This window comes from Harpia harpyja, chromosome 7 (genome assembly GCF_026419915.1).
Source record: "Harpia harpyja isolate bHarHar1 chromosome 7, bHarHar1 primary haplotype, whole genome shotgun sequence".
NCBI classification, from domain to species: domain Eukaryota; kingdom Metazoa; phylum Chordata; class Aves; order Accipitriformes; family Accipitridae; genus Harpia; species Harpia harpyja.
The window spans coordinates 26,268,150-26,280,720 of NC_068946.1; the positions used below are offsets into that span (position 1 = coordinate 26,268,150).

Genomic DNA, 12,571 nt, shown 5'->3' on the forward strand with positions numbered 1-12,571 from the left:
CAGTGACACTCACTGATCTTTTGGGGAAGCCACACTGAAACTTGTGTTAAAGAAGAGCTTGGCTTGGATAGGACAGACCCACCATTTGACGATTGTACAGCAAGAGGGTTTGCAAGCAGCCTTTGCTGTAGTAACAAGGGTGTGGTGTTGTCTGTGGACCAATGGTAGGAAATACAGCCAGAATCTCTTGTGATGTGTGTATCAAAAGATATGGTCATGTCACTGAATACTTGTAAACTGGATGAAATATTAATGGAGTTTGGGGTAGATGCCAGTCAAGTATCTTTCTTCTGACCCTCTCACAAACTGACCTTGATAAAGGCTGGAACATTCCTCTGCAGGACTCTGTTATAGTGGGGGGCTGCAGCACCAGGTGTGTGGAGGACCTGAGGATCCATCACACACCACATAGTGCTCTTTCCAGCATGAAAGCAAAGATGCCTGTGGAGCCCACATATGTAGTGGCCTGGCTTTGCTCATGCACCGGGACTGGAAGAGGGAAGTGAGCTAGCTGACAGGAGAAGCACAGGCCCTCCCTGGCTTACATTAATAGCATCATCTCTGCTTAGGAAGAGGAGAGCACAAGATCAAAGGGCAGTGTGGTATATCAGAATGAGGTACAGGACTTACTAGTGCTTAACTGTTTTGTTGTGACACTGTTTGGACATCACAGTGTTACTGTGATACCTGCTTAGAACCGTTCCTGCCCTCGACAGAAGTCTGAGAAAGGAAAGAGACAGGCTTGAAAGGACGCTGACCCAGGTGCTAAGGACTGTCCTTCTTCTCATATCCCACTCTCACCTCTGTTCCTTTTCTCTTTATAGCAAATAGGTCTGTGGTCTCTCAGGTATGGATTTTATAGTGTTAAGTAACATAACTGAGTTCCTGATGCGCCATTGCATATTTTCCAAACTCTCATGCCTTACTGCCTGTTTTCAAGCAAGCAGTCTGCAAAGCTGTAGATCTCTGAGACATCTGCTTCTTTCTCAGATTGTAATGTCAATCATTTCAGAAATCCTCAGGGAGGAGGTGATAAACAATGGGCAAGTATAAGCCTCTTTTCTGTAGGAATCCAGACCTACATGTGGAATCAGTGAGACGTTTTATTTCCTGCATCCTGTTTCCGGCTCTGTAGCCAGTAGGTTTCAGGCAGATCGTGGTGACCATCAGGGGATCAGACTGCATTAGCTGAGCAGAAGGGAGAATGCAGAGGCAACAGCTGCTTTCTGTGGTTGATACAAGCATGACCAGGGGGCAGTAGTGGGATTGCACTCTGGAAATGGGGAATATTCTGGAATGTGTGTGCACTCGCGTATGTTTATGCATACATTTAAAAAAAAGGATAATAAAGGCCTCAGATATCATCAAACTTACCCAGAGGCAATTAACTAGCCCAAAGTGGCTGATCTCAAACTTCTGAAAACCAGGAAATACAAAATGGTGTGTACCATTTCTGTATACAATCTTTAGAAAGGCATAAAACAGTACTGGAGAAATAGCAGTTCTGTATTAATTACACTTTGTGTTGCTTTTACTAAGTGTGTTCATTTATAATGACACAGAACGCTAAATGGACAGCTGGGAGGACACTTGTTAATATGTCCTAGATGCTCTTGACACTGGTTATGCTTATGCATTTATTTTATTATATTTATCTTTAGACGCTAGACTACAGCAAATAGAAAATCATACCCACTGCTAATCTGAAGATAGTGAAGACAAGCGTCTACATCTCATGCTATCTCTAGTAGTTTTGCAACCACAGCGGCAAGGCTTTGTGCACAACTAAGGGTAGTAATTTTGGTAACTAACAATCATATGCATGCTAATGTTTGGCCTCTGACCTAATGAGGTCATTTTTTCTTCTGCTATTTAAATAAAATCTGAATGAAGACCAGAAGAATTCCTTTCTGAAATACTTGAATTTTGGAATCACACTCCTGCAGTTTTGTCAGTCTCTGATACAATAATGTTAACATAGCAACTGCATCAGAAAAGGTGTGTTCATCCCAGCCTTCATCTGCAGTTCTCCGGTAGCATCTCTTTATAATGAAAGTCAAAGTCAAATGTGGAATGGAGGCCACGTGTCTCTGATTCTGCTGGTTTTATCTTTACTTAGGGCATATGGAAGTCTGCAGGCAAGACTGTGTGTAATATAATACATATGGATAGATAGCAATCCCATTTAAAAATGAGATTTAGTTCTGTAGAGAAAGTAGAAGTACAGAAGATGAAAGCATGGTCCAGGCTGCTACAATCTCATTAGACACTTAGCATTTACATCTTATTTTTTGAAGTTGGCTCTAAAATTGTGATTGCTTTGTTCCACCCATACCTTGCATGCTACCTTTTTGGAGCTGGGGGATTTTGACTGAACTCTTTGGAAATGAGTAAATGATCCTTAATTAAAAATAAAAAATCCACTTTCTAGCATTGATCTACTTTATGAACATAGTTGAGTGACAAAATTGTAAACTCCAGTTGCTCTGTTAACAGTGAAAGCTTACTCAGTGACTGAGTGTGTATAGTCTTGCTTAGTAGGGCTGATAACAAGTTTATCAGTGGTAGGGCTGTGTATCCATCTATCTCCTGCCTTGTGTTGCTGTACTGTCACCCAAACTGTCTGTAGTCATGGGGTTGCCTGACTTGTAAAAGGGAAGAGGAGGGCAGTGTGAAAGAATCTGGCAGAGGGTTTTTGGGGGGTGCCGTGTGAAACTTTGAAAAGGTTAGTCATGAGACATTTGAAAGAAATTAGCACAGTGAAAGGAAGGACTGGGTTAGCACAAGGTGCAGCAGATGACTGCAGAAGCAGGTAGGGATTAGAGAAGCATCGGCAAGGGTCAAGTCAGTTAGACCTGGGATTCCTGTTGTGCTGGGCCAGGGGGGAGCATTATAAAAGGAAACAGTTGCAGTGGGCAGATGAGGAAATAAGTCTTTTTTGGGTGTAGGAGACTATTCATCCATAAACCTACAGATGGGAAACTCTTCCAACACTGGATTATTCTATGCTGTTTCATGGGGAATTTTCTGTTCCCCATTGCCAAAGATAAGTTATATCTTCAGGTGACAGAAATGGTGGAACAGGTGTCGCACAATCTCTTCCACTCTGATGGAGCTCACTGCCGGGGTATTTTCACAAATCTTATCTTTCTGGCAACATTTACACTTTCATAAACTCCTTTCCCGCTCTGTGTATTTGCAGGGAGATTCTTTTTTGTTTTGTTGGAGGGGAGCATGTTTCTTCTTTTTCTGATGCTAGTTCTAAGTCTGAAATTTAAACATGCCAGGTGGTAATTGCCAGGTTTTGCAGTAGGGGCAGGGCATAGGCTTGGTCTCATGATTCTCTGATGCTTGCGATGCAGGCAATCCCACCCATGCAAAGTGTTGTGTAAAATTGGAGTGTTTGTCAGCTTTACCCGAAGGCCTGTCTAGCTGGAAGGTGTCTGTGAGCTGAACACCTCCGAAGATGGTACTAGTGGAAAGGTGTCAGGTGTTCTTTGGAAGCTGAACAGAGCAGCAGTGGGATTTCACAGCTGCTTGAAGACAGAAAGGAAACTTCTGTAAAGACTGGGTGAGCAGCCACATACTTAAGGCTGTGACAGGTGAGCTCTGGCATGTTTTGCTGCAGTGGTTAAAGGCTGTTCCTAACTGTCTGCCCTGCTGGACGTTGCTGCTTGCAGTAAGGTCAGCAGGACAGAGCATGCGCCAGCACCTTAACTGCCCTGGTTCAGTTTCATGTTAGCTTAAACCTGTGTAGAGTAATATGAATTGCTTCATTTGGTGGGAGAGAGAAGTAAGGCTCTCCCAAACTTAATCCAGGCTTCTCTGCAGCATTCCCTTGAACGCTATTGAAATGCTTCATTGTACAAGGCAAGTAGAATATCTCATTTGGACCTGTGTATAGAAATAACACCCTTTCATCACTATTTGAGATCAGGATGTAACAAGCAACTGAGAGTGATCTCTTATTCCAGGTAATGCATTTGAAAATTGGTATCAGAAATTAATGACCTGTTTATATAAGGGATTCTGTAGTATTGTTTCCTTTCATTCCTTTTTCATGGAAGTCCTGTTGGTATGACATGCAGTGACATTTCAGGAGCACAAGTACAAGCAAGAGAGATGTGGAGAAAGACAAAGCGTGTGAGCTGACATTCAAGCCAAGATCCTCTCGTATACAATGTGTTTTGTGCATTATAACTTTAGTGCTTGTGTTAATCTTAGCCACTGCAGAAAACCTTCTGTAAAAAATCTTTCTCCAAACATTTGTTTGTGTGTGCATGCTGTTAGTGACATGCAAAGAAAGCACTGTTCCTCCCCTGGCTTTAGGGGGCTTTAGGGCTCGGTTGAGGGCTGTATTCTGATGTTCCACAGCTCAGGCAGAAAGAAGCTTCTCTGAAGAGTTCAGGATGAGAATGTAGCAGCTCAAATTTAGAAGCTTTAGGTCCAAGCTTGAATCTAAACTTAAGTGGGACTGTTTTGTTCTTAAATTATACACGTGCTATAATCTTTTGTCACAAGATTAGAAATGAAGTAATTGTTCAATACAGAGATTAAAATATAATCAGAGGAAAAATGCCAGTTAATTCAATAAATCAGTTTGGGCTACAATGAGAAAATTAAATTGATTAGCTATTAAGTATAGCCATAAAGGATATTTTTTAAAATTAGTGCTACATTGACATTTTCCTGTTAATGTATCATTTGTATTTTATGTAACAAGCAGTACAGGACTGAGTTATATAAATGAGCAAGTGTTTTATGCAGGTTATTCCAATTATCTGTCCTTGGAGAAGGTGAATGAAAAATAGCTCCAACTCAGTTTTAGCATCTTCATTTTGACAGCTGTAATATGCATATTAATGAAGAGTCTGAAGTGTAGAGGAATGAGTCAATTTGTAAAAGCTGGTATCCTCTTAGTTCTTGATCTTAAAAGGAAAAAAAAGAGAAAGAGGAAGAAAGAGAGAAACCGAGGGTATGTTTTGTGTAGCTTGCCAAGTCGTTTTGAAACAGCTTGCAGTTGGAAGCTAGCTGAATCAGCACCACATTCATCAGTGGAAGACTATAATCATAGTAATACCTGGATTGTACAGCAAAGAAGAGACGAGTCAAATCTGGCAAGGTGTTGTATGAAGTTTTTATGTCTGGTTTTAAACTGAGAGCATTGCTACAAAGAGTAAATTTGGCTAAGTACTGTAGTAGGGTTTAATCAACAAATTGAATTTAAATTTGAAGAATTATTTAGCCAGTATCTTTGAAGCAACATAAATTGAGAGGTGTGGGGCTTTCACAAAGTATGATTATTGGGATTAATTCGCTTCATACAAGATACAGTTCATACAAGATGCAGTACAAGGTGCAAGATTAGTAAAATATATGCTGAAAAAGCAGAACCTGAAGATTTCAGGTGACAAAGATCTTTTCCTGTTATTTATTAGTTTTTGTAGATTAGTAGACTTTTAAGGCCAGAAGGGTTTGTTAGCTATAATCCTTATTGTACTTGTTTCTGTGCTGTGTGTTGGTTCCTCAAGAACAGTTTTTTTCCTGTTTTTGTTAATGTTGTTATAAGGTGTTGGATCAGATTAAGTGTATTTAAATTGGTATGCAAGAGGGCAGGCTTCCATCAGTTGTCTGTAACATTACAAAAGCTACTAGATAGTAGATATAAGGGCAAACTAGTCAAATTCCTTAACTATTCCTTAACATACAATTATCTATTAAGCAGAGAATAATATCAGTCCAGCATGGTTTTGACATCACTAGGTCGAAGGCATGCTTTTCTGAAAAGCAGTAAGAGAGAAGACGACTTACAGAGTAGTTTTAGAGTAAGTTTTGCAGTCTGCATGGGAAATTTGATGACCTGTATCTCATGTTCTGTGCCCATTTGGCATGAGAAATAGCTCACAGCAAAAGACAAGAAGTGCATAAAAAAGTGTTATATAGGGACTATAGACTATGATAATTTCTTAACGCTTTCCTTTGGTTGTTGGAACACACTAAATATTGGAAATGGAGTTGACCCAAGCTCATATTCTGTGTGATTTTCCTGCATGCTCTGTCCAGACATTTTATAACTCTGCTTTTAGCCATTGGGTGCATTTGACAAAGAAACTGATTTGAGCTCTTTCATCCTTGATTTAAGGAGGGGCAGGGACAGGAGCCTTCTGATGTGAGATACCACCAGACAGTAAGGCAGAGTGACAGGGTGGCCCAGTTGCCAGGAAGAAGTCTTATTGGACATAGTGAGACTGCAGCTCGGTGTCTTGGCAAAGCAGTGAAGCCACTGACTGAAAACAGATATAAGTTATATGAGTTTTAACAGGGAGTATCTGTTCATGGTATAGTAAAATAGAGATGGCAGGAGGAACCTTACTCATTTGAAGCATTTTTTTTAATAACTGGCAATGGAAAGGGTTACTTTTTTCTTCTGGCACCTTATTTTTTTAGGGTTTCCATAATTCAGTGTCTACTCTTCATCAGACCAAAACTCAAAAATTCATTCCTTTTTCTTCTTCCTATCATCTCTTCCCCATTTACCACGAACAAATTCACATTATTTTTGAAAATGTACTTTCTTGAATCTCATCTCTTTAATTAGAAAACAGATGCATGCAAAAATTAATAAGGTTTAAATGCTATTAGTGGATACTGTAATAGAAGCACTTAATTTCTGGAGTTTGAACTCCACTGAAGTGCTATGTTTCAAAGCCGGAGCTAAAGGAGGATTGTTTAAATGGATTAAAAGAGATTTAGAAGAATTATGGGAATTCTTATATCAGTCCACATAGCAAAGGGCTCAAATGGGGAAAAGCAGGGAGTGTTTCAACTTAAAAACTTGGAAATAACTAAGGTTTCATTCTCATTTATGTACATCTATACCTTCTTATCAGTGTACAATAGAGTTAAATTTGGTGACCAAACCAAGCTTTTATTCCATTTGACTTAGTCTTTGCTGTAAGTCTTTGTGTGTGACAATTTTAAAATTTGAAGATTCAAGCCTGTTCCTTACTGAAGTCTAAGGCAGTTGGCTTCGATGGAAGCAGGATTAGGCAACTGGCACTCCCTTCCCTGTGTTAACCCTTCATCGTGTGGTACAGTGTGTCTCACTCACCCAGCCACATAACTGGAAATAGAAAGCATATTGCAGGGTTTCTTAATCACATGCAAATTCCATTCATGTGCCCAAGTTTTCAGAGCAGACCTGGAGATTTAACTATACAGACCCTGTTAGTTTCAATAGGAGCAGCTGTGTGGCTAAATCCTCTGAATTAGTTTTAGGAAAACAAAACAAACAAAAAAGCCCAACCCAAAACCAGCCATGCAGCACTTGTCAGCCTAACCTCCTGGAATATTTAGCCACTTTTTAAGACGGGATCTTCAGACAAATTTTCTGGCAAACATTGAGGTTGCTGGTGAATGAGGAAACAGAAGCTGTTAAGTTCATCTAAGGTATTCCTCCTCTTTAAAGCCTCGAAGGTATCAAGTAATAATGAACAGGGTCCAAGAGACATGGCTGGGAGAAGCACGATACCCCTTCTATCCAGACTCATAACTATGAGGCATTTTTTAAGTATGTTTGCAGAACTAATCTGGGGAAAGTATGAGATTTGAAAAAGCTTTGCTTTTTGCCAAGATTGAGCACTGCTGTGCAGGACATTAAGTGTTCTCATGTTTCTCTAATACTTATAGGTAAGCACATGCAATTATTCTTTATAGGTATAGCTTTGACAGGTTGGGATTAAAACCTCCAAATTAATCTCCTTGGGTATTTTCCTCCTTTCACAGACAATATTCTCACCTGAAGAGAGATGGCAGAAATCCATTCTCCTGTAAATATCAAGGAAAAGGTAAGTTCAAGTAACAGTACAGTGCAAACCAAAATGGTATTTGCATATGTATTTCATCCCTGCTCCTTCAAACACCATTCACATACTTAACTTTAATATGCATTGACTCTGTGCATAAAGTTAAGTACACAGGCAGGTATTGATAGGATTAGTATATTAATATTGGTTGATGAGAAACACTTTTGCTTTTCTGCAAAGAGACAATGTTTTGTCAGATAGACTTCTCTTATTCCCTTGTGATTCCTGTGCACACAGATGCTGTGGAGAATAGCACTTTGTGATGATTTCTGCTGTACAAAATATAACCTTTGAAGAAACACACCCTTCAGAAAATAATTTGTCTGACCAAAAATGTCATACCTGTACTACTTAAAGGCAATTCCTAAAATTACAGGGCCTGAAGAGAGTAGATTTTTTTTTTTTTTTTCCTATGTAACTAGCTCTGCTTCTAACTGCATTCTATGTGCTCGTATATGTACTCTCCATATTCTGGGCTAGTGCTAGAGTCTCACCACCCTTTCAGGAGCAGTAAAGGACCTAAAGCTAATTAGTGTACAAATATGAGGTAGGTCAGGAGATTTTTTTTTGTGACTCCCAGCAGGCACATTGTGAAAAGACAATCTAACCCATAGATAGTCCTCACCAACATAAATAGGAAACCAGGACATCTGTCAAAGAACAGGAAAAAAGGGGAGAGAGGGAAGTGTAGGAATATAACAGATAGGGTCATATTTTAAAAGAAGCCAAGCTTTTGAGAATTCACCTGAATCATCGTCTTTTATAAAATCAGGTTTTGTTCTATTTTATGTTTGGGAAGAGAGATGGAGCTTTGCATTTAGGAAGTTCAGAGAAGGCTAACGGGTTCCTTGATTTACAGCTTTATTAAGCCCAATGTGGCACTCTAATAAGGCAGTGTGATAAAAGGCCAGAATCCAATTCTGTCAGTGAGCCCAAGTTTGTCCAGCTATTGGTGAAAAGTTGATGAGGCCTATTCACTTCATGAAAGATGCACAAGGAGAAAGGATCAAGCCTGATTAAATATCAAGGAAATACAGAACAGTGAGGGCAATGTGAAACTGAGAAATGTTGTCATCTTCCGCTGTATCATAAGACCTGCCTGTGACACATTACACATCCTGCAGGGCAGCAGGCATGTGAAATATTCTCTTCTCTCTAAGCCTGTCAATGGAAAGGAAAAGAATAAAAGTTTGTGTATGATTCCTTGGATTAACTCTTTTCCTGAGCTGACAGAAAAAAATTATTCGGCAGAAAAAGATTTGCCAAACTTCAGTTTTGCAATTAGGTAGACTGATAACAAGGAAAAAATCATTTGGCCTGAGGAATGTGTGCAAGATACTGTAAATGTGGCTTTCGAATCCAGAGAAGTCCCAAGAAGTGATAGAGAATTAAGATGTAATGTAACACACCACAACATGACAGAGAAAAGAAATAGCCTTGAACTAGAGGTCAGTAGTCAGATTTTTAGTTAACTTGCCATTTTGCATCCGAGTTCACAAATGATGAACTTTTCAGTCGGGTAATGTATTTCTCAGAACTGATCATGACTAGTAGTTAATGGCTTAAACATCGCATTTGGTTTATAAAGGCTTGATGAACCATGACAACTACTGAGCATGAAACTAGGTTTCCTCAGGTTTCAGTTTGCTAATGATGTTTTACTGAAAGAACGGTACAAACTGTTACCTGCCCACCAATACATGAATGAAGCAGCTGAGGAAACAGCATAGCAAGTGATCTACCTGGACTTGTGCAAAGCATTTGACGCTGTCCTGCATGACATCCTTGTCACTAAATTGGAGAGACGTGGATTTGATGGATGGACCACTCAGTGGATAAGGAATTGGCTGGATGGCCACACTCAGAGTTGCAGTCAATGGCTCGATGTCCAAGTGGAGAGCAGTGATGAGTGGTGTTCCTCAGGGGTTGATATTGGGACCAGCGCTGTTTAACGTCTTTGTCAGTGACGTGGACAGTGGGACTGAGCGCACTCTTAGCAAGTTTGCCGATGACACCAAGCTGTGTGGTGTGGTCGACACGCTGGAGGGAAGGGATGCCATCCAGAGGGACCTTGACAGGCTTGAGAGGTGGGCCCACGCAAACATCATGAAGTTCATCAAGGCCAAGTGCAAGGTCCTGCACATGGGTCGGGGCAATCCCAAGCACAAATAGAGGCTGGGCGATGAGTGGATTGAGAGCAGCCCTGCAGAGAAGGACTTGGGAGTGTTGGTTGACAAGAAGCTCAGCATGACCCAGCAATGTGCGCTTGCAGCCCAGAAAGCCAACCGTATCCTGGGCAGCATCAAAAGAAGTGTGACCAGCAGGTTGAGGGAGGTGATTCTCCCCCTCTAGTCTGCTCTCATGAGACCCCACCTGGAGTACTGTGTTCAGCTCTGGGGCCCCCAGGATAATAAGGACATGGACCTGTGGGAGTGAGTCCAGAGGAGGGCTGCGAAGATGATCAGGGGGCTGGAGCACCTCTCCTATGAGTACAGGCTGAGAGAGTTGGTGGTGTTCAGCCTGGAGAAGAGAAGGCACTGGGGAGACCTTACAGCAGCCTTCTAGTACCTAAAGGGGGCCTACGGGAAAGATGGAGAGGGACTTTTTACAAGGGCATGTAGTGATAGGACAAGGGGTAATGGCTTTACATTGAAAGAGGGTAGATTTAGATTAGATGTTAGGAAGAAGCTTTTCACTGTGAGGGTGGTGAGGCACTGGAACAGGTTGCCCAGAGAGGTTGTGGATGCCCCCTCCCTGGAAGTGTTCAAGGCCAGGTTGGATGGGGCTTTGAGCAACCTGGTCTAGTGGAAGATGTCCCTGCCCATGGCAGGGGGGTTGGAGCTAGATGACCTTTAAGGTCCCTTCCAAACCAAACCATTCTATGATTTATACTAGTAGTTCAGGTGGGAATGAATTCCTGTCCAGACTGTTGCGTCCATCTTCCACTACTTACTCACTTTCTTTGCTTTCAAAAGGATGTAAAACTTTTTTGCTTTATATCCTCTGATGGGAAACAATGCCTTACCTGTTGCACTGCCCAGGTGCCTGCTTTTTGAGTAGTTTTTCCTCATATTTGTTGTTAACTCCTGAATAATTCATTGTGCTTGAGGATTTGCGTGTCAACATGAATCTGCATTTCAGTGATGAGTATCTTCCTTAGTCCTTAATAACAGCATAGGGTTTAAATATTGAGTAGTGTGGTGGATTTTGCAATAGAAAGTAATGTCATCAAATCTTATCCCCTAGTGCCAGAGTGCTGGAAGGTAAATTACAGTAACTCTCAAAATGCAACTCAGTAAACTAATTGAAGTTCTGCCTATTTACTGTGTAGCTTGAATTTTTTTATTAGCTTAGTCAGTTTTACAAGTGCAGACTTTTACAAGTCATGTGTTTGTCTTTTGCTAGTTTAAGAATGAAGAACTGCAACAGTACTTTTATTCACACTAGATACCTGCTATTCCAAGTCTGATATCTGCTGGGAGTATCTAAAATCAAATGTTTATGAGCATGTACAGTTTAAGGCAGGAAAATAATTGGATTAATACACTGTTATAAATAGTTCTTCTCTTTATTCCTGTATCTTCCATCAGTATTTAGTGCCACTAAATCCCTATGCCAAAGTGAAAACTTAGTTTAACAGCAATTAGCATTTTATTGCAAAATCGCTGGATTTTATTCTGGAAAATACAGACCAATAACCTACTAAATAAAGGCTTAGTGACTGAACAGCATAAACCTCATGAACTCTACATACATCACATGAGAATCTAGCATGCTTGGTTTGCCATTTCACCTGGACAAGTCTGTCTTGTTTTAAAATGAGACTGTGGTGGCACAGAACCTCCATTTGATGTCTCATATTTGGTTTACAGTGTGGTGGCTTTTTCTGTCCACAAGAGAGTCAAGCAACCGTAGCTTTAGAACCCTCTGAGTAATGCGCTAGAAATATAAGGAAAGGGTTGAACAGATATATCCTGCTGAGTTGACTTTAATTATATTTGTACATAGACTGCTAAAATATAAGGATTTCATTTGCACATTTGAAAAGCAGACATATTTACAGTGTCCTGGTAAAAGAGTCAAAATAAAATCGCTTTCTCACTTAGAAAACTGAGAGCAAGATATGGTCATGCTATACAACATTGAAGCAGTGAGTTTAATGTTTGCTCTTATCCATGTTTTTTGGGGGAGTATTTCTGGGAAACAGAGCCAAGATTTATAAATTTAATTAGTTCTGCTGAGCTCCACAAATCTATTGCCATCAACACACATATAAGCAGGCCTTGTTAGAAAGAACAGAATGGAATGCAGTTCCTTCCCGATTCTCCCTTTCTTCTACCTTAGTGCTTGCAGATCATAATATATTTAAGACTTTGATCCTGCTAGGACTTGAATGAAGTCAAAGGAGCTGTACATTTGCACACAAATATTCATTCTTGTAAGTTTCCGCAAAAGCAGAACACAAGTTTCTCCTTAAATTGAACATTGTTTCTCTGTGACAAAAATGTAGTACAGAGCCCATGAAGTTTTAGCATAATGTTTGTTGTTTTGTTTTAAATGGTGACCTTTCCCCATGTTCTCTCCATGATCAGCTTCTAGTTATTCAAGGAAATAAGACTATTGCCACTGTTTTAAAGGTGATGTGAGGCTGAGGCAGACATTTGTGGCATTATGCTCACACACAGGCTCTGTAAGACCCTACCCCT

At 40.4% G+C, this 12,571-nt stretch overlaps 1 protein-coding gene across 7 annotated transcripts in view; it reads left to right on the top strand.

The window, feature by feature from the left end:
* SPATS2L (spermatogenesis associated serine rich 2 like) overlaps positions 1–12,571 on the top strand; it is a 147,205-nt gene that overhangs the window by 93,299 nt on the left and 41,335 nt on the right. For 6 of the 7 annotated variants that reach the window (XM_052791566.1, XM_052791567.1, XM_052791564.1 and 3 more), the window contains one exon: positions 7,786–7,847. The exons of the other annotated variant lie outside the window; for it this stretch is intronic. In XM_052791566.1, the coding sequence (XP_052647526.1) occupies positions 7,809–7,847 (39 nt within the window). In that variant the 5' untranslated portion in view covers positions 7,786–7,808. Of the gene's footprint in view, positions 1–7,785; positions 7,848–12,571 lie in introns of those variants that run through there. 7 annotated transcript variants of the gene reach the window in all.